The sequence below is a fragment of the Sebastes umbrosus genome, chromosome 6, assembly GCF_015220745.1.
Source record: "Sebastes umbrosus isolate fSebUmb1 chromosome 6, fSebUmb1.pri, whole genome shotgun sequence".
In the NCBI taxonomy this organism is placed as follows: domain Eukaryota; kingdom Metazoa; phylum Chordata; class Actinopteri; order Perciformes; family Sebastidae; genus Sebastes; species Sebastes umbrosus.
In genome coordinates, this window is record NC_051274.1 from 12684849 (window position 1) to 12706640 (window position 21792).

The 21792-nt window shown below is 43.3% G+C and overlaps 1 protein-coding gene and 1 long non-coding RNA gene across 4 annotated transcripts; one reads left to right on the plus strand and one right to left on the minus strand.

Moving 5' to 3' along the window:
* Positions 1-569: 569 nt before the first annotated feature.
* On the plus strand, positions 570-21765 carry si:dkey-70p6.1 (uncharacterized protein LOC570575 homolog). 3 transcript variants are annotated; one of them, XM_037773947.1, is made up of 8 exons: positions 570-949; positions 10408-10639; positions 12441-12498; positions 12665-12743; positions 15172-15635; positions 15767-15856; positions 17927-18064; positions 19394-21765. In XM_037773947.1, exons 2-8 carry the CDS (start codon positions 10506-10508, stop codon positions 19925-19927), a joined length of 1497 nt encoding a protein of 498 aa, XP_037629875.1. In that variant the 5' UTR covers positions 570-949; positions 10408-10505; the 3' UTR covers positions 19928-21765. The 3 variants fall into 3 exon arrangements, with proteins under 3 accessions (XP_037629875.1, XP_037629877.1, XP_037629876.1); XM_037773949.1 differs by having other exon boundaries at positions 571-949; positions 15289-15635; XM_037773948.1 differs by lacking the exon at positions 15767-15856 and having other exon boundaries at positions 571-949.
* Positions 4103-8430, minus strand: LOC119490504. Its single transcript, XR_005207420.1, has 3 exons — positions 7325-8430; positions 5044-5139; positions 4103-4921 (listed from the first exon to the last, which is right to left on the minus strand). It is a non-coding gene; the product is annotated as an uncharacterized LOC119490504 (long non-coding RNA).
* Positions 21766-21792: the final 27 nt, after the last annotated feature.

The following is a 21792-nucleotide window of genomic DNA, read 5'->3' on the forward strand; positions in this document are numbered from 1 at the left end:
TATAATAGACTTGTTGACACTTTTCCCATAATGTCTGTCTCTAACTGGCTACAAGCACAGAATGCAAACCATAACAACATGTGAGTGAAGAACAATAAAGCTAATTCACTGATTTTACAATCATGTACAATGTACAAGCCTCACATGTGCAGATCAGGTCCCAGAATTAAAAAAATACTTCATGAAACTGTTACTGATGATACTTTAGACAGTTGATCAGCAGTAAAGTGCTGTTTTTTAAGAATGCATTGTTCAGTTAAAAAACGGCCTATGAGTGTAATTTACCAGGTTTTCTTCTGTATTAACAGTAAAGCACTGTTTTTAGCAATAACAGGTTAATACTGTTGAAATCCTGCTGTAAATTAACAGCAATTGTTTACAGTGAATAAAGGCTGCAACCAACAGTGTGACCTGTTGTCTCTCCTTTAGCGAGGACTGAGAAGAACTCCTCCTAAAGCATCCATTCATTAGACACACACAGCTACACACCTGCACTTCCACATCCTACCGAGGGATGACGCTATAATCAAAAGACCAACTCTAAATTGGGGGGTCTCCAGCTCTGCCTGTCACATGGAAGCACAGTAGCTGAGCCGAGGGGATGCGAGTACAGATGGAAGGGGCTTGAGGGACCGCGGAGGAGAAAAACCTGGAGATAATACTGGAGCTACAGCAGCATAAGCACCAGCAGCATCAGCATCAGCATCAGCACCAGCAGCAGCATCAGCATCAGGACCACTCTTCCCAGCCTCCCTTCCAGGCTGGGGAGCAGAGGCGCACAAGCGGGTCAGCGGGCGCCCATAGAGGATGTCACATGCAATATGCTGCATTCGTGTTTTGTGAAGCCCAAGGAAGCCCAAGTTGTCGCCTTTGATTGATTATGGAGCGCCTGGTCCGAGGGGGAAGCAGAAACTGAAGGATGCTGCGCCTCCCAAAACCTCTGAGCTGAGTGAGTATACAGGGATGCTATAGCGCAATGCTCTTTGCCCAGTGGCTGTGTGACAGGCTGGAGGCAGATGATGGGAGGAGGAGGGGATGGAGGGGAGGAGGGGGTTATTCATATGTGCCTATAGATTGAGCTCGATAAGCTGCAGTTGCTATACACAGCATCCTTTATCCATCCAGGATGGATGTAACCTACCGCATGTTTCCCCCCCTTCTTTGTGCTCGCCCTGCCTTTTTCCTCCATCTCCTCCACTGGTCATATTTAACACACAGACACGTGTGCACCCACCTCAGCCTTATACTGCATTGCCCTTTTTTTGTGTGATTTAAAGCCCCCAAATGGGCGCATTCATCAGAGAACTTCATTGTGATATGAGGAGAGGAAAGCACAGGGAGCATCCAATCATGTTTCTGTGTGTGATATATATCCCTGCTGACTGTGAAGCATAAAGATAATTAACGTTAGAGCTTCCCTTAACATTTGCAGCTCCCCTCCTCCTCCTCCTCCTCCTCCTCTTCCTCTTCCTCCTCCTCACCCTCCCTCCCTTACTCATAAATAGGGGGGTATGGGGGGAACTGGCTTTGTCATGTAAGTTGCCAGCTGACCTCAGGGACACAACATCCTTTACCATCCTCACTTTGATCTGGAAATGAATCGGAAACGCTTTGATGATTAGAGGAGAGGAGAGGAGAAAAAAAAGATCATCTGGTGCTACAGGCTTAATGAAACAATGATAAAAAGCACACTGCATCAGCCTGGAATTCTTCATTTCACTGTGACCGCCTATAGCCTCCACCTGCTTGGGCATCCCCCCCCCTCATATTCACACACACCCTGCATGCTTTTCTGTCTCAGAGCCGGCATAATTTTTTGAGTCTTTGGTTTGTAACCTGTTGTCACCAGCATCACTGCAGTTTGAGGTGTCAGAGCCCAGAGGCGCGGCGAGCCAGGGCAGCCCAAACCATCACCCAGTTGTGTGATTGATGCCTGCTGAGTGGGTGCCATCATGAGCCACATACATACAACCTCCACTCATACACACAAGCCTTCATGGAGGATTTTACAAAATATATGCACATGATGATGATGATGATGATGATGATGATGATGATGATATAGATTTAAGGTTCAGCATCTGTATTTTCAAAGCTGCTGGAGAGGATGTGAATCATGTGATCACAAGCAATGATTCCTTAATTTGCTGTGAATAATGTTTGTATCAGAGGCAGCGTTGCACAGATAAAGACAGAGCCTCAGCTTTCTTCCTCACAGGGGCATGGTTAATCGTTGTTGCAAGCAAACATTTGACCTAATTCACATTCTCACACAATAGCAGTCTCCTCTCCCCCCCACCCCCCTCTCTTTCCCTCTCTCTCTCTCTCTCTCTCTCACACACACACACACACGTTGCTGTTATTTGTGTCACACAGAGGGTGAGGTTTTTTTTTGCTCCACATGAACTCCCAGGTGGTTTATCAAAACCTGAGCAGATTCAGGCAGAGAGGCCACCGCTGGCTGGCTGGCTGGCTGGCTGGCTGGCTGGCTGACTGGCTGGCTGGGTTTGTTGAAAGCAGCTCCAGTTTTATTAATAATGAATACACATGTAAATGCAGTTCGTGTTCCTAGAAAATTAAAAAGGCCTACTGGTATTTATTTATACTGTCGGGCTAAATGTGTTCCATTTTTAATGAGGATTACAACAGAATTCCTTGTTTGACTTTTGTGCCGTAAGCTGACACTGCTCCATTATTTTTGCTGTTTGAAGGAGTTGGAGTCTGAGCATTTATTTTGTTTAAAAAAAAAAAGGACGTAATTATGTCAATTTTATTTTTGTAAAATTCAGCCTATAACATATAATCTGATTTGTCCAATGTGTCACCCAGCGAGTTTCCTTTAATCGTTGGGATCGTCCAAGTCAACAGGTGATCTGTTCGTTCATTCAGCCAAACCAGGACAACTAATGATTATTTTCTCCATTAATAGTGTTTAATAGTGTATAAGACACCAGAGAACAGTGACAAATCTCCATCGCATGTTTCCCACAGACCAAAGTGATGTCTTCACGTGTCTTGTATTGTCTGATGAGCAGTTGAAAATCAAAAGAGAATCGTGTTATAGCGTAAGACATGGAAATGCAGCAAATTCTAACATTTGAAAATCTGAAATTATCAAATAGAATCGTGAATCGATTAGTTGATCGAAAGAAAATGAATTGGCAATGAATTTCACAATCGGAGTGCTTCGGATGTTTTCCAGACTGCCATCCTATACCGAGGACTTCCTTCTCAAAGTAGGCTGGACAGTAACTGTTTTTTATTTTTATTTGACCAGTGCTGTACTCACAACCTTTTCTTCATGAATTGGCAACTGTTTTGGTAATCGATTAATAGTTCAAGTCATCCATTCTCTGGTTTTACAGCTTTTCCAATGTGAGGTTTTTCTGCTTTTATCAGTTTTATATCATAATATAAACTGGGTTTGGACTGTGAAGATATCACATTGAGCTCTGGAAACTTGCTACTGGCATTTTACACTATTTTCTGACATTTTATAGACAAACGAATCATTGATTAGTTATGAAAATAATCAACAGTGAAAGTTAGTAGCAGCCTTATCAGATTTGTAGCTTGAAAAATTACCTAAACAATTAAGCGTCTTTGAGTCCTTGAAAAGCGCTATATAAGTGGAATTTATTATTATTATTATTATTATATTTAATCGGTTATAAATATAATCCCCTGTCACTTAATCGACTAATCAGATAACCGTCTAATTGTTGCAGACGTCGACATTGCGGCTGTTGTGACCCCACATCCATTCATTCATTCACCTGTACCTAACACGACGTCTCCTGTTCAGCTGCAGCGATGAGTCAAGTAAATGAATAGTCGATCAACGGGAAAACAATCAGCACCTATCTGATGGTCAATTATTCATTTAAGTAATTTTTTACAGTAAATTGCTGCTTTTCTTTGTCTTATGGGAAAGTAAATTCAACATTTCTTTTATGTTTTTGGACTGTTACTTGAACAAAACTGCCAATTTGATGACATCGAAACTGAGACGGCCATTTTTCCATGGTATTGTGTTTTATAGACCAAATGATTGAACGGCAGATTAATCAATAAAGAAAATAATCGCAATAGCCTCCTGACTCGAGAAGAGAAAACACATACATACGCAGCTGAATAATCCATGCTCGAAGGTCCACTTACTAGCTTTTAGAGCTTTCAAACACATCTTACAATCTTAATTTGTCGATATTTAGTAGCATATATTGTTACCAAAGCTAAAGAATGAACTTTTATTCATTATATTTTGCTTTGTTTTACTTGACCATACAATGCATGTGATTAATGTAATAAACCAGATAGTAATGATCAATGATGCTCCAGTTTCCTCCCCCCCCCTCCGGTCTGTGATGCATGTTCAGGGCAACACCTGGAAAATCTGCACTAGCAGGTATTCGCTGGTAGTTTGTAACGAGCACGCTGAGCGCCACAGGCAGAGGAGGAGGAGGGGGGGTCTCTGTGGCTAATGGAGAGGGGGCTTTGTTTAGTAGAAAAATCAGCCGGGGGAGGGCCATTCCTTGCTCTTGCTCTGAGCGCTATGTCCAATTGGTTGGCTCATGTGAGGCAGCTCTAGGGCCAGAGATTACACTGCAGTGCTGAGGCGTCACTCTGGCTGAACACCGCAGGCGGAGGCAGGGGGACGGTGGGGGAGAAGAATGGGTGGGGAGGTGTGCGTGGACACACTAAATGAGACAGGGAAGGGGAAGGAAGGAAGGCCGGGGAACCTCGTTGGGGAAATGTGACAGCTTCCTCTCATCATCTGCTTTCAGCGTCTTCAAACACCTGCCACAGGACTCCCACGCATGTCTTCCTCCCCTCCTCTCCTTCTCCTTTCTTCTCCTCCACACCTACACCTTTCCCCTTTCTTCTCTCTCATTACCCTCTCCATCTCCACTCCTCGGCTCTGTTGTCAAATCAGCTCAGATATAATTACACCGACACCGTTGCAACCCGAGAATTAAATGATCATCGCCTCGCAGGTGCATATGGTTCTTTAAATCCAACATGATATTTCAGACTACTCACTCAGGAATGTTGTGTTGAAGGTGAAGCACCGAGGGATGAATTGGTGGCATTTTAAAGAAGCAGGTCTGTGAAATCTTGTGACATGATTGCTGGCAGCTGTTAAAACACCCAAAATAGTGTTACAGACATGCTGGGAAAACATGTTCGCTGCTTGAAATCACTTTCTTAAGACAAGGAGCTAGGCCTATAATTATGTTCCCGTGTTGGAAAATATGATTTATATCATATTAATAGCAAAGTAACGTGGGGTTAAGAGACAATGTTTCTGGTCAGGACGCCCTGAACTTACAAAGAAAACTACAAGCAGCGTGCAAAGAACCACAAGGACGTCCGTGTGTGAAATCTGGTGCAAATTGGATTTCACGCTGAGAACAGTTGGGTTCATGGCTGGATCTCCTCAAACAAATGCAAATTACCCTCAAAGTGTGCAAAACTTCTACAGTGCAGAGCCGGATAAACTTCCTGTCCTGTGTCTGCAGATATCTACAGTAGTAAAGTCAGTCAAAGAATATGATCTGGGTACTTTCACAGAAAAGAAGAAGCATTCACAAAGCTGAAAATAATAGATCAGAGGAATAACTTCCACATGGATAAAACTTCAACATAAAAAAAAAGAGGCAGTGCAGATTATTGCATCCTAACAACAATATTTGACTGCCCTGACCACTGATATTATAGCTAACTGACTCTCTACTGAGCTGTTTTAAAGGTGTGTAGGATTTGGCGGCATCTAGTGGTGTGGTTGCAGATTGCAACCAACTGAGTACTCCTCCTCTTACTACTCCCTTTCCAAGACTGTGGTAACGTGAGCCGCCGAGTGCCAAACCGTGGTAACACCGTTTGCCTCGCTCAGAGGCCATCCTTACCGTAATAACACTACTTTAGGAGCAACGGAAGTCAGACGGTGGCTGGCGGTAACACGGTTTTGCACTCTGCGGCTCACGTTACCGCAGTTTCACAAGTGTGTTGGAGAACTAAGGTTGCCTTCAGGTAGCGAAAAAATCAACATATTCTCACTCCCAACTCGTCAAATAGCGCCGCTTGGTCAGTGCCCCTCGGCATCGGAGACTGACGCATGGGGGTACCCCTCTTGAGTTACTTTTGGACTGACCAGGAACGGTGTGTCAATATACGTTTGTTACATGCGTAGTGTCCTTTCAAAATAAACTTCAGTTTTCACAGGATGTTAGGTTTAGGCAACACAACCACTTAGTTAGGGTTAGGAAACGCTTGTGGTTGATGTTAACTTCACTGACTAACGAGTCATGTGACAAAATATGTCAACGTTTACTTTTAGTTTCATACGGGACACAAACACCGGCCTCCTGGTTGAAAGTCTTGTGTTTGTTTGACCCATCCATCACCCCTCCCAGCCGCCCTGAACAGACTCTCGCGTTATACTACGTCACTTGCTCCGACCGTCGAATAACGCCACGGGTGGGTTTACATTGGAGTTGAAAGCCCGGTTCGTCACATACTATTGCTGAAGGGTGCCGCCTGTTCGTCGCTTTCCGATGCTGAGGGGCACTTACCAAACGGCAGTATTTGAGGAGTTGGGAGTGAGAACGGGTTGAAAAAATGTGAAAGGCTCTCTCTAGAGCCAGTGTTTGGTTTGTCCGTTCTGGGCTACTGTAGAAACATGGCGGAGCAACATTGCGGACTCTGTGAAGAGGACCCGCTCCCTATGTAGATATGAAGGGCTCATTCTAAGCTAACGAAAACACAACGATTCTTAGTTTCAGGTGATTATACACTGATGAAAACAGAGTTATGAATATTATATTCCATTTCTGCTAATAGATCCTCCGAAATGTTACACACTGTTCCTTTAAAGTCCAACTGAAATTAAATATATTTTTTTGGTCTATTAAAGCATACATATCTGCTCTGTAAAAAATCTGAAACCAAAAGGGTGAAATTTATATTATATATTTTTTTGTTTCATGATGATGCCCACGAGTTTTGCATTAATTCCGGAAAATACCGTTCCAGTATCTCTCTACGTAGATAAATCTTGCATAAAGCAGTAACGTCAGTGATCTATCAGGCTGAGCAGATGGTCACATTGAGCCAGACAGCAGACTGCTACACAACACAAGAACCACAGACTCTGAACAAGAACCTACATTAGCTTCCCTGCTACAGACTAATTCTTATTTAACTTACAAACATGAACACACGTGTATCCTGCACCTCAGCTTGTTGAACGAGCCACCAAACAAACATTCACAGAGGAAAATTGCTCTGTAGCTGCAGCACATTTAACACCATTTAGACTTACCTGTAAATATCACTTCAGTCTGGTTGGTGCTGTTGAGGTCCTCACTGATTTCCTGCCAGTGCCAGCTGCTGTCAATCAAACACAGGCCCAGACACGCCCCCTCCAGCCAGGTGGGAATGGGTGTGGCCTAAATCAGCAGACCTGGCTGGACTCAAGGAATATGTTGATAAAACATAAAACAATCTGACTGATTAGTATAATGTAATGAGTGAGATATATCTGGAATTTGTCACTAAAATATAATGAACTCCAGTGTAAGACTTTACGTTAAAACTGACGTTAGCATTTAGCTCAAAGCACCACTGTGTATAAGTATAGCTTCACAGAGTTGCTAGCATGGCTGTAGACTCTTAGTGAGAGAATGATACAGGCTACATTTGATGGCATGTATGGGGTTGGAGAATTTTAGAAAATAGCTGTTTCAGAAAACTAAAAACACAGAAAAACAGTGCTACATTTGGTCAGATGTGTGCCAGATTGAGCTGGCGGATCTGTTGGGCATAGAGCACATGCAGCCGGTCTTGGCGAGGTGTGGAGAATATATTGGCGAGTTAGACAGAAGGGTTTTACTACTGTGAAAGATGGTGCACAAAACATAATGTGGGCCTGAATACGTATGAATGAACACTTGCTTCTTTATTCAATACTCAATACTTATACAAACTCCGGTGAATCTATTATGATAACATATATATGTTCCTACTTGGGTTGGGTGACAGAACATGGACTATATAGTAAAAGTAGGTTTTGCATATCTGGCCTGGGTGTGGCTGATAAATCAGCTGCACTCAAGGAATATATGGATGAAACATAAACATATGCAACAATCTGGCTGATTCTTTTTTGTGCAATTTTAGTTGGCAATATCTATCTGGGATAAAGCATAATGAACTCCAAATTAAGTATATCTAAATTACAAGGTACGGAAACCGATGACTCACTATCTTCACAGAGCTCACATAGAGGCGAAGTCCCGGCCTTTCCGCTGGACCACCATGGGACCTTATTTTGGAAAAAAATATGAACGGTAGTCAACGGTGAGAGACAAATATTTTTTTGATCCCGTTTGAATTGCGCCGTGAATCACACATATGATGTTTGTCAATTTAAAAGATAATTTTGCTGTATAAAACACATCAGGCATGATAACGTTACATTTGTGCATGGTCATAGCTAAATTATAGTTCACTGAGCGGTTTCACACAAAACTAAATGATACTACGACAAACCTATGACAAACTGAGACTTTCTTGACCTGCAAAATTATCTTTTAAATTGACAATCATCATATGTTAATTCATGGCGCAATTCAAACGGGATCAAAAAAATATTTGTCTCTCGCCGTTGACTACCGTTCGTATTTTTTCCAAAGTAAGGTCCCATGGGGTCCACCGGAAAGGGACGGACTTCGCCTCTCTATAGACTGTATATAAAGATGGACGACATAGCTGCTCCCCAAAAGTGAAGCCAAAACATCTGGATCGCCCCCTGGTGGCTGGCTGCAGTATAGGTCATAAATCCTGCCTCCTCCATGTTAGCGGATGGGACATAGGCCAAACTAAAAAGGCAAACTACACGTCAAATACATTTTTCCCAAAGATGGTTTCTGTCATTTTAGGTAGTTCTTATCACGCTGATGTATGTTCAAGTGTTAATTTTTGGGATAAATTTGGTTATAATTAGTTATTTGATGCTATAAAAAGGGGTTGAGACATCATGATTGACAGCTGTGAGTCTCTCTTGCTGACAAGCTGCAGCCGTGCACAGCTCGCCATTGGTTCGGGCAGGTGACCTCGATACCGCGGCTCCACCGCCCGATCACTACTGTGCAGACTCTGGCTCCAAATGACAACAAAATCTCAAGATGGCAGCTCCTGTATCCGGGATATTTTGGCTTCACTTTTGTACAGTGGGAGGAAGTGGAGACGCGTGGCCCATCTTTATGTACAGTCTATGGTTGCTCACCAGACTACAGACACATTGTTAAAGTAATTTGGACCGTGGCGATTAAATTCTGTCTGGAAGGAAAGGATCTGTGTGGAATCCGATACTAAAACAGGTTGTTTAAAGCGTCAGATGTGATCATTAGCGAGGAGGATTGAGGAAGAGTGTGTCTAGAAGATTCATCATGGAGTGTTTTGTTTGGAAGAAAATCGGTAGTCATAAGCTGAATAAATACATGGAAGACATTTGGACAGACGCATACAGACAGTTAAGCATCATCATCCCAACAACAACAAGACTTTGGACAAAACCAGGCGGTATGTTTCCTGCAGTCTGCCGCTCAGTCTTGTTGTCGCTGACGGACAAGTGACAAATAAACACACATGAAAACACACAGTCACAGTAGACAGATGGCAGAGATTACAACAGGCTTGTTGTTTGGTCTTTTTGCGATGGCTCCGTGTTTTTTATTGTTTATTCTGAAACATATTACACTGCCAAATGTGAAATTGTCTGGCAAGCAGCAAGGAGTAGAGGAGAAGCAAGAAAGATGTTTCTGTCTGCTCGCTCTGCCTTCATACTCGTCTCCTTCAGTGTTTCAGGTTGCTCTGCCTGCTGGCATGTTCAGCTTTGGTTGTGACTCATCGTACCTTCTCAATATGTATGTTTGTTCTTGTTTGAGGGGTTCAAACCATAGGAAATATGTATTTACTCACATATGCATCGCAGCAGCTACCTGACAAACAGATCGTCACCCAGTGTTCAGATATATTTACTGGTTTAAATGTGTTGGACTACTTTAGCGGACTTTTATGGTATGCAGACCCAGATACGTGAGAATCTTTGTTGGTGAGCCGGTTATACTGTTGACGTCTATGTAAGTGTGACACAAAAAGCTCAGTAATCCCTCCAACAAGGTAAAGCAGAAACACATGCCGGAGGCGTAATGTCTGTTCACTTCACTGTTTCAGCGCTGGACGGGAATTCTCACTTTCCCTCTTCTCAAACTGCTGCTTGCTGCTTCCCTTCACTGTAAATATTTTACTGCTGGTTCCGCTGCTTTGTTAACCTTATTAATGTTTAGCAAAAGGTTAGATCATTTTTGTAATTAAGCAGTGCTCTGTGCCCTCTCGCTGCAGATCCCAGTGAGACCGTGGCACTTCCCTTGCGTGGATGAGTTGTTGTAAGGGTGTGAGTGTGAGCGTGTGTGAGAGCAAGTGAGCGTCAGCGCTCCCACATGGCCTCCATGCAGGACGGGCTGAACTTCACGGCTCCTCCCTACGGCAAGGTCCTGCTGCTGGGTGCTATCGCTGCTGCCTCGGCCTTTGTTGTCACCATCCTCATCGTGGTGCTCTGCGTGGGCTGCCAGAGGTGAGGCACTGTGCACGCACACGTATGATTTCACACACAAACAGATACATACGTATGCTCATTTACACATGCACATGCTAGTGGTGGTAAAAGAACTAGAGATACTCAGATCCTTTACTTAAAAGTGCAGTGATCTGGCAGCATCTGGCGGCATCTAGCGGACTCTTTTCTCGTGTAACTAATGGGCCTTTCACACAGATCGCAGCAACAGCACCGCTGCACTCTGAAACCCATTATTTACAATGGCTTGCGCCATCCCAACGGTTTTTCGCTCACAGTGCGCTGTGCCCAAAGTTCCACCAGATTGAACTTTGGGCACTGTGATGTGCATTGGACCCAGCGGCGAGCGCAGCTCAAACCGCGTTCTGTGTGAAAGGCATCTAGGAGAACTACGGTGGCTGACGCAAAAACGTGAAAATGTGAATGGACCTATCTAGAGTGTTTGGTTTGTCGGCCGGCTCCGTGAAGAGGACCCGCTCTGTATGTCGATATAAAAGGCTCATTCTGAGGTAACAAAAACACCATGATTCATATTTTCAGGTGATTATACACAAAGAAAACATACGTATTCATATTATATTCCATTTCTGCCAACAGGTCCCCACTAAATACTACACGCTGTTCCTTTAAGTAAAAAGTACCAACACAACAATTTAAAAATACTCCATTACACGCATGCATTCAAAATCTTACTTAAGTAAAAGTACAGAAGTATTATCAGCTAAATGTACTTAAAGTAAGTAAGTATCTAAAGTAACGATGCTGCAGTAAAATGTCTCCCGTGACCAGTGGTGGAGGAAGTAGTCAGATCTTTTACGGAAGTAAAAGTATTAATACCACAGTGTAAAACTACTCTGTTACAAGTAAAAGTCCTGCATTCAAAATCTTACTTAACTATTGATTACTTCATTACTTCATGTGTACATCACTTTATTGCTGCAGCTGGTAAAGGGCCTGATAAATTAAAGGTTCTCTATACAATATTCAGAGCATGAATATAGCACCAAACAACTATTTGCTATGTAAAGATATAGAGGCGTAATGTCTACCTGAGCAGAGAATGAAGTCACTCTCCCTCTGTGTGTGTTGTAATCAGAGCTTCTCTGTGCTTTGTTGACATAGCCGGGCCGGTCGTGCATGCTTTTAGTGCATGTTCGTGCATGTAAGCGTGCCCCACTGGCTAGCTCTGCACTGCTCTCATACAGTGGTTACTGCTGAAGCGTAAGACCCATCCTCCGACTCCCCCCAGGTAAACACTGTTAGCTTTGTCTGCAGTGTTGCCTTCGTTTTCAATGTTAGCACTATTAGCACCGTAAGCTACGGGCCGCCAGCTCAGCTGTCGCCACGTTGAAAGCCGTGCGGAGGAAATGTATTAGTTGATTGATATTTTGTATTAATAATCTGAAGTAACTAAAGCTGTCAAATAAATGTAGTGGAGTAAAAAGTGCAATATTTCTCTCTGAATTGTAGTGGAGTAGAAATATAAAGTAGCTTAAAATGGAAATACTCAAGTAAAGTACAAGTACTTTTTTTTTTACTACAAAATTGTACTTAAGTACAGTAGTTGTGTGAATGTACCACCACTGGCATGCACATAGCCCATGCAAATATACTCTCTCTCACACACACATGTGCACAGTCATAAGATGACTCAGACACACATGGACAGTGACTCACACCCTCAACCCTGCACACGCACTTGCATGCTCACACACACGCACACACGCACACACGCACACACAGAAGTGCATCAGTGTAGTAAGTGTCAACCTGTGTGACAGAGCGTTTGTCTTTACCATAGGAAGGGGAAGACACACAATGTTCCCGGCGAGGGTGGAAAACACCGTCTCATGGACATGGTAGGTATCAGAGTACACGCTCCTCCATGTTTTGTTTGTGTTGCAGCGGAGGTAGCTGAAGCAACTCAATTCACCAGGGAACAATATCATTCAGAGGACACCTCTTCAGTCTTAATTACTGTTTAACTGGCCCTCTGTGTGTGTGTGTATGTGTGTGTGTTGTCAGGGTATACTCAGGCAGTCGAAGCTGCGGTCCATCAGTAAATCAGACACTGAGATGAACAAGATGAACTGCAATGGCAAAAGTGAGTGCATCCTTCACATACAAATCCTGACCTGTGTGCTCTGTAAGCTGTACCTCGCTGTCGTCTGGTGAGAACCTTGTATCTCCTTAATGGAATTAAATTAGTCTGGTCTTGTTTTAGCTGCATGACAAAGCACTGTAGCATCATCACAGGAGATTTTTGAAGAATCTAAGTTGAGTTTTTCTGAACCACACTAGCATGCAGTGGTGGAAGAAGTACTCAGATCCTTCACTTAAAGCAGCAGTGGGTAGAATTGGAGCAAAAATGATTAAAAAAAGTCATTTTTATAAAACGGTCACTATATCCTGACAGTAGTGCATGAGACAGGTAATCTGAAAAAAGTAATGTGCCTCTGTGTCCTCCGGTGCTCCTAATGGCATCTGCAAGATTTCACAGACCGGAGGAAAACAACCAATCAGAGCCGAGCTGGAGCCTGCCGTCTCTGAGCAGCTGTCAATCAATTGCGAACTCCGATCAAACGGTCAAACTAGGTAGCGCTGATCAAATATGAATTACTACTGTTACTCTAATGCATATTTCTCGCCTCAAATGTCTTCAGAAACATCTTGTAGTGTACTGTTTAGCTGTAAAATGAGAAAGTTCGTGACCCAGCCATGCCATCAGTTGAGGAAATATCAAGCACCGTCCACCAGCCGGGTCACAATTTTTATCATTTTACAGTTAAACAGTACAATACAAGATGTTTCTGAAAATATTTGAGGCGAGAAATAAGCAATAAAGCAACAACAGTAATTCATATTTGATCAGCGCTGCCTAGTTTGATCGAATTTTGTGAGTGATTGACAGCTGCCTCCGTTGAATGAACAGCCAATAGGAACGCTCTCTCTCTGAAATTGCCTGTGATTGGCCAAAGTCTCCCGTCATGGAATAGATTTTTTAAAGCTTGAAAACAGAGCCATGAGGAGGTGCAGAAGTCTCTTTTCTCTCAGAACGCTTGAATAACAATATGCTGAAAGGTTATTATGGAGTTTTTGACCAATGATGCCAAAAACATTCTGCCTACTGAAGCTTTAAATGTAATAACATTACACCACTGCAAGCATGTACTTTATCAGCTTATTTGAAAGCATGAATATCACAAACAGTGGAGATACAAGGTTTTTTACCCAACAGAAGGTTTTCACTCAACAGAATCAACGTAGTCCAGGCAAAAACTGAAAATCAACTGGAAAATAAAGCAGCAGATGAATAGAGCAAATAAATGTAACTGTAGCATGTTCTGATTTAGATTCATCCTCATTCATTAAAGGTAAGGTCGGTAATGCTGAGAAACCAGCAAGAGTATACTAGATTTTTAAAATGATCCAACCAAAACACCCAGCCCAGTGCTGCCAACTCTTTTCCAATGAAAGTAGCAGCAGCACTAGCTCCAAAAGTTGCTAAATCGAGCAAGAAAGTCGCCAATGTGGCAACACTGACAGTCCCTTCAGGCCTCCCTCCAAAGCCACTCCCACAAAATGATCATAATGGACATAAACAACGAACATGGCTATTGTTAATACTCACAACTGCCAAGCTAGCAGCTTGTGGAAGACTCCGGTGACGAGCAATGAGTGCTTGCAGGCAGGCAGACATGCAGGTAGGTGGTCATTACATTCAGGCCAAATTAAATGATTGGACGGGTTTATTACAGTCCTGCGACAGAACAAGGATACCAGATTATGTTATTTTTTTTGTCAGAGCATTTGATTTATTGATGTCGGGATGTAATGAGAATTTCAACAAATATAACAAAAAACACTACCAACCCTATCATTAATGCCAGACTTAGAGTCCACAAAAACAACATTACAAACCCTCTAATAAATGCAAATAAATATTTAAGTAAACGTTTAACATTTTCGTCGTGTCACCGCACACTTCCCTCCAAGTGCTCCGTATCTGATCCGGCCCTAAATTTATACAAAACCCCAATACAATTTACCCTAACACAGAACTCACATTACATTTACAGCTCAGCCTTATTTCACTAGACTGTTCAATCCTGATTTATGAACATGCGTCTCTCTCTCTCTCTAAAAGACAGAAATCAGAGAGCCAAGACGAGCCCTGGAGCTCCATCACTGACAGTCAACAGGGAACTGTGTTTGTGGGCACTGTGACAGTAGCCTGAGAGGGTTTGAAGAAATATAAGCATATGTCCTGCTTCATACTTGTCCTGCTTCCACTGCGGTGGAATGAAGTCAATTTGGACGCGTTTTCTCAAACATCTACATCAGCTCCCAGTTCACTGTCAGCTCCAGATTTTCTCTCTCTACCAGCGAGAGATTTATTCATGTTCACAAAATGTTTGTTCAGTACGAGGAGAGTAAACGTGTGTGAGTTCTGTTTTATGGTGGGCGTCCAAAAGGTCCAGCTAGTGTGGACCTTCTGCCCCGCAGGTCTAACTCTGAGCTTCGTTCTCAAGGCAGGCAGCTTCCCCAGATCCCCTCTGGAACTGGAGAGGACGGAGAGCACACTTACTCGGAAGTGGGCCGAAGCTCTTCCACCACACGTACTGATGATGCCCTGTACGCCATGGTAGGCAGGGCCGGGCAGACGGACACCCCGGCCCCTCCGGCCGTCCCCGCCAACACCCCGGCGCCCCCAGACCCAGACGGTGACGTGGAAGGAGGGCTGCCCGAACCCGAGGCCCAGGTCATGTCTCCGCCTCACCCTCCGGAGACGGCCGAGTACGCCTGCGTCCGGAAGCTGAGGAAGGCCGACAAGGCACCCCAAAAGAGGGACAGCGGGACGGATATGGGGGAGCCGCCGGTGCCACCGCCACGGCACGCCCCGCCGTCGCATCCCGCCCCTCCTCCACCACACCCTCACAGCACAAAGTTGCCCCGTAGAAACATGGACGCCTTCAACGTCCCGGCGTTCCCAAAGGTTGGTAGAGGAACTTTGTTTTTTTATCTGATGATTTCAAATTGTTTACAAAAAAGTTCTTGAGTTTTAGAGTGCATACATTGGATAAAAAAATCAAGGACAAGATGCACTTACTAAACGCTTTTCTCTAGCGCTTTCAGCTGCATCTCATCTCCATGACAACTGGGCAAACTCCATACGCTGATGAAGACCATGAGATGCAGTTGAAAGTGGAAAAGCTAGTAAGTGGACCTAATGTTAAGATTGTTGAAGTATGGGGTGAACTTGGTTTTAACATTTCGGATATGTGTAAATACATTTTAACATTTAGAACAGATCATTTGAGTTGATAGATTTTTTGGAGGTTGGGGGGGTAAGGATTAGATTAAATCTATAGATTAGATTTTTTTTATGGGAAGAGATTAAATAAAGGGCAGAAAAATATGTAACGTAATTTAAATGTGATTGAATTCCCACATAAATAACACGTTAAAAAAATGGTTTTTCATATAAAGATGTAAACTTTTCTAACAAAATGTCAGTGACCTTGTATTTGATGCCACTCAAAAAAACAACAACGATGCAATGCAATAACAACACATCGTCTTTGTGATCAGCAGCATCTCATACTGTTGTAGAGGTTTTAGTTTTATGGGCTGAAGTGGTGACCTGAGGGGGAGATGAAGTTAACAGCTCAGTTGGGTTGCTAGTGGTTCCCCAGAGATCTGACTAGAGCGGCAGATGAGAACATAGAAAGCAGAAGGCTGGTTTATACTTCTGCGTAGATGTGAGTCGATGCCTTGTGCAGCGACTTCACGGTCGCTCAGTCAGTCGATGACTATCGGATGGATTGCCATGAAATTCAGAACAGAACTTCCAATCCCCTGACTTTTCCTATAGCGCCACCATGAGGTTGACATTTGTGTTTTTTTAGTGAAATATCTTAGCAACCATGGGATCAGTTGTCATGACATTTGGTACAAACATTCATGTGCCCTTCAGGATGAATTGTATTAACTCTGGTGATCCTCTGACGTTTAATTTAGCGCCATCATCAGCTTAAACTTTTATTTGTCCAAGACATTCGTTTATGACCAAATTCCTGCAAACTAATGACATCCCATCAGCCCCTGCTGTGTTAAGTGCTATTTAGATGGTGAACATGGTAAACATTGTGACAGTGAGCATGCTGACGTTAGCATTTAGCTCAAAGCACCGCTGTGCTCAAGTACAGTCTCACATCGTCCAGCAGATTGCGTGGTAAAGGCTTGATCTGCCACTGGAGCATCTTTGCAACCGTTTTGCGGTTGCCTCGTGTTGTCGGACTGACCTCAAGGGGGAGCGTTTTTTTCATGTAGGGCTAAAGTCGGTCTGAAGTCGGTCTGAAGACGGCCTTTTAGTCTTGTTTAAACACATATAGTGTCTCAGTTTGGTGTGAAAAGTCTCTCTGAGATCTTCGTTCTGCTTGGGTGGCTCAGATTTTGTTGCCGGCTGTACTGACAAATGTCTTAGTCTGTGATGAATGTTACATCTGTAGTTCTTTGTCAGCATCACACATTAATAAGCAGTGAGTCGTCCAGGTACAGGGGAGAGTATTTCTGTCAGATTTCCTGTTGATGCAGAGGATCTACACGGTTGTGATTGTGCCAACGCTGCAGTTTTCCCTGCACTCGGGCTTCATCACGCATGGCGTTGCGATATGTTAGCACTTCTGTGGACGTTACTTTGAAGTCCGGGCGGTGAGCTGTGTTTATTTGTCGAGGACTTCTTGGTGATAGTGGGGGTATTTCTGCTCTCAGCAGTGTCACCTCCTCCATATGTTCGCAGCAGCAGCAGCAGTGCAGGCAGGCTGTCTGCGTTTACTGTGTGGATATGAAGCCTTTGTGCTCCCCTCCAGGTGACAGTGGGAGACCATTTGGTGCCCCGCGTGAGGTCAGCGAGGTCGTGCTATCTGCTGTGACCCGAGTTCAATAACACGCACAGTTCACGGGCTTACATGTGTACGCTGTCTGCTCGCAGGGCTGTTCACCACAGATTTTCTTGTGGATGACGCAACATGTTGAAATTGAGTCATCCAGAATATAAGCACATGGTTGCTCACGTTACAAGCTCCCCCTTCCAGGCAAAATCTATTCAATACTGTATGAAATCCATCCAATAATTTTCCAATGCTCTCTCTACAACACTTCAGCATGTTTAAAGTGGTTAATTTGTCTTTTATGTTTTTAAAATGCAGTTTTTATATTCACAAATACTCAAAGAAGACATGTGAGCAGCTTTGCCCCAAATGTAATTTGTTGTTCTGTTGACAGGAAGTGATGTTTATGGGCAACGGAGAGCAGTACATCTGGAAGCCTCCTGAGGATGAGGAGATGCTCATGCACCAAAATAAAGCCCTGGGACCGCTGGCTGCTCACACGGTGGAGAATATACAACCGTCTGCTGCTGTGGTGAGCCAGGACTCTTCAGTCTGTGCAGCAACCCGGTTTATTTGTTGAATTACGGTGTTGAAACTCCCTGTTCCCAATGTTCCCCTTAAATTTACTATTTTAATATGAGCGTTTATACACATGGTTTTAGTTTCCATATTTTGTATCTGCTTGACCCACTCAATTATTTCTCTATTAGATATATTTATTCCAGCCCCAGTTTGTGCCTCTCATGCACAGTATTACCGTGCATTTGAGCAAAGCATTCGTTTCTGTGAAAAATACATTCCTGGTGATCTTTTAAAAACCCAGAAGGTTGTTTAAGAAAGAAGATACGATGAGAATCACTAAGAAATATTCAGTCCTCGGAAGCGGAAAATGTCCTTGCTCAATTTGTTCAATGTGATCAACCATTTATCATTGCTCTATATTGATGTTATTTTCTATAATTTTATATTGTTATACCAAATAATGCATTTACAGAATATTTAAAAAAGGTTAAAAGAATAATTCAATGTTTTTGTTAGAATGTTAGAAGAACCAGTCTGTCCGTTAAATATGAATCACCTATGCTCCGTTTCGACCACAAGGAACATTTTGAGGAGCTCATTGCGTTTCGACCACAGGGACCATGGTCTAAATTAAGTTCCAGGGACATTTTCCGGGGACTTTTTAACCCCCCAAAAGGCCCTGGTCGGGGGGGTCGTACTTTCTGAAAGTAAAAGAACTTTCGGGATGGAGTTTGCAGGAAAAAATGATTTGCTGATTGGTAAAATACACACAGCGCCGCTGAGTGTGAGTCATAATGCTTTTTCATACATCAGCGGACTAATTTGCCTTGTCCTTGCAGATCTTTAGAAGGCTATGGAAACCCAGACGACAATGGGCTGAAGGAACCTTTTAATTCCTTGAAAAGTAGTCCCAGGACTAAAATGACCAGGAACGCCCTGGTGGAAACGGGGCTTTACTGGCTGGAAACAGGGGTAAAGCTGTCCTGAGAATGTGGACAGTGAAAAAAGACTTGAAAGTAATACTGGTTTAACATTTTGGGAAATAGTTCAATGAGAAGATCAATACCAATCATGTCCGTACGTTAAATATGATGATTAACATGTTATACTTTGTGTGTTTAATTTGTACAAAACTCCCCGTGATTCCACAACGTGTCATTTTTACACTTTGTTTTTTGTACAGATTAAACAAATGACATAATAACATGTTAATCAGTGAGCTTTAGAGGTGCTGGTAGGCTGTTATCTTTATATTATATTTCCCAAAATTTTAAACTAGTATTACTTTCAAATCTTTTTTCACTGTCCACATTCTCAGTCATGTTTTGTTTGTCTGTAGGTGGCTGAGATGTACTCGAAGGTGTGTAAACCAGGAAAGAAGAAGAGGGCTGTGCCGGGTTCTCCCCCAGCCAATCCTGGCTTCCGGACCTTGGGTCGCGGTGACCGTGACCGAGACCGGGACGGGGGGTTTAGCGTAGTGGTCAAACCCCAGACGTGGGCCCTCCAGGAGGGCAAAGCCATCGGAGGGCCCCTCGACGATCACTGCTACGAGTCCATCGGGACGGAGGAGTGCGATCTGGCCTATGAGAACATGGAAGGCGCCTGGAAGCGGGAGAGGCCCCCCAACACGTGTGCCACCCTGCGGCCGAGGAGGAAGAAAGCCCAGCAGCCCTTGCAGCAGCAGCAGCCCCCTCCCCCGCCGCCCACGCAGCAGCCGCCCAAGTTACAGCACCTGCCCGCCAAAGCCCTGCTGCTTCCGGGGGAGAACCTGTACGAGAGCATCGGCGACCTGAAGCAGGGCTCCGCCACCTCCAGCACCACCACCATCTTCACTTTCAACGACGGCATGGAGATGTACGTGACAGGGCTCTGAGGCGGCGGCGGCTGCACTGTGACCCCCTCTGACCTTCCAACACAAGGAGCTGAGCTAACGCCACAAGGAGTGACGGCTGAGCCCCTGTCATGCTCGACCCACACATACTGTTTACATTCAAGTCATAACGTCACGCCTCTCACAGGCTCATGAGGCCTCGGGGCAATAATGTTGATCTGTTATGACCTGGGCTGAAGTCCAATCTATAAACCTTATAAGGAATCCAAAGGTAGTGAATAATAAATGAGCACAAGACCATCGCAGAGCAATCTGTAGGTAACAGTAGCACTTCTATTTTACTGATACGTATATGTGCAAAGCACAATAAAGTAAAAAGCCTAAATTCTTCCTCAATTCTAGCGGGTAAAAATAGTCCTAGCAGGACTCCTATTGGGGGAGCATTGTGTGAAATCTTTTGGTAGCACTTATCATGAGCAGGCCTTCCCTGTAGTCGGTCAAGATGAGATTCAGGACGGAATTTAAATGATATAAAGGAATGAATTACTAATCAAAATGCTTGAAAGCTCAGGGACCAAGAGAATCTAATTATGAGAGTATTATAAAAAAAATTGCACACATTTTGCATTTCTCCTAAAAGCTTCGACTAATTTAGACCATCATGTTTTAAAAACCGACCGGACACTTCCCTCCGTCATGTTTTGTTTCATCTCACGTGGACTGAACACTGTCTCCACTGCCGTCTGTAAATGAAGTGTTTTACTTTGTTGATCCTGTTTCTGCACTTTGCCTGCTACAAGTTGCATGCTAAAAAAAAGTGAAAAAAAAAAAAATCAAGCACTGTCATGTGGTACCTCTATATGAATGTTTTTTTTTTTTTTTTATATCGTCGTTGGTTGTTAATTTTTTTTTTTAGTGTGTTGCTTTATTTCTCAGTAGAGCACAAAGCCAGTTAGATGAAGGATGACTTTGGCTCGGTGGGACTCTGTGCAGCAGAGAGGAGAGTTAACACGCACGGAAACCAGACTAAAGAGAACTGATCGAGTCCTAAAGGTGGAGACAGTCCACTCAACACCCTTCCCTCCACACACACACACACACACCTCTTTCTCTGCTCAGTCATCACTCACATCTTTGGACCGTTCATCTACATCGTCCCTGCCTCGTGCTCATATGCTTGGGTTTCGCCATAGTGCAGCTCGGAAAGCTACAGTAGAACTGATGTGTATTAGCAAACGCCATGTCCCATCATCACTCCATCGATGAACACTCTCCTCTCTCTGTTATCAGTGTTAATAAATACTGCAGAAATGACAAAAATGTGAAGCAAACGGTTAAGCAGCAAAGAATCACCCCGAGGATAACACACTCAACAAATTTACACCCAAATCCTGGACAATAACGCTGATTTCATTTGACCAAATATTCCCCCAGCAAACAATGTGATTATACTGTATGTTGATGCAACGTGTATGTACATTACAAAAAGAGAAAGAATAATAAATATATCATCAGTGTCAAGAAATCTATCTTTTTCTATTATGTTTAATTGTGTTTTGGAATGACTTCTCTTGTGACACAAACTGCAAAAAACAAAAAACAAAAAAAACAGCTGCAATGTAAATTATTTCAGTGTATTCTGTTTGTTGTTTTTTGAAGCCATGAAGCTACGGTGTGTTCTTGGAAAGCCCAGCTAAGTTAAATGTGGCAGCTAATGTTGTGTGTTTGCTATTCAGACTACAGGGTCTTGTAATCGAAAAAGCGTGTAATTAAGTGCTAAAAGTGCAAAAGATTGTAATGTTTTATATCAAGATTACTATTCATGAAATGTCAGTCAAGTTTATACTTTTGTAATAAAGTGGCACTTTAAAAAAAAAGGATGTTTTATCTCATAGTGTCAGTTCTTA

Excerpts from the sequence above, each read along its gene's own strand:
- si:dkey-70p6.1 (XM_037773947.1), top strand. The coding sequence starts at position 10,506 with ATGGCCTCCATGCAGGACGGGCTGAACTTCACGGCTCCTCCCTACGGC. Across the intron at positions 15,636-15,766 it reads ACGTCCCGGCGTTCCCAAAG|CGCTTTCAGCTGCATCTCAT; the intron begins GTTGGTAGAGGA and ends GCTTTTCTCTAG. Across the intron at positions 18,065-19,393 it reads TACAACCGTCTGCTGCTGTG|GTGGCTGAGATGTACTCGAA; the intron begins GTGAGCCAGGAC and ends GTTTGTCTGTAG.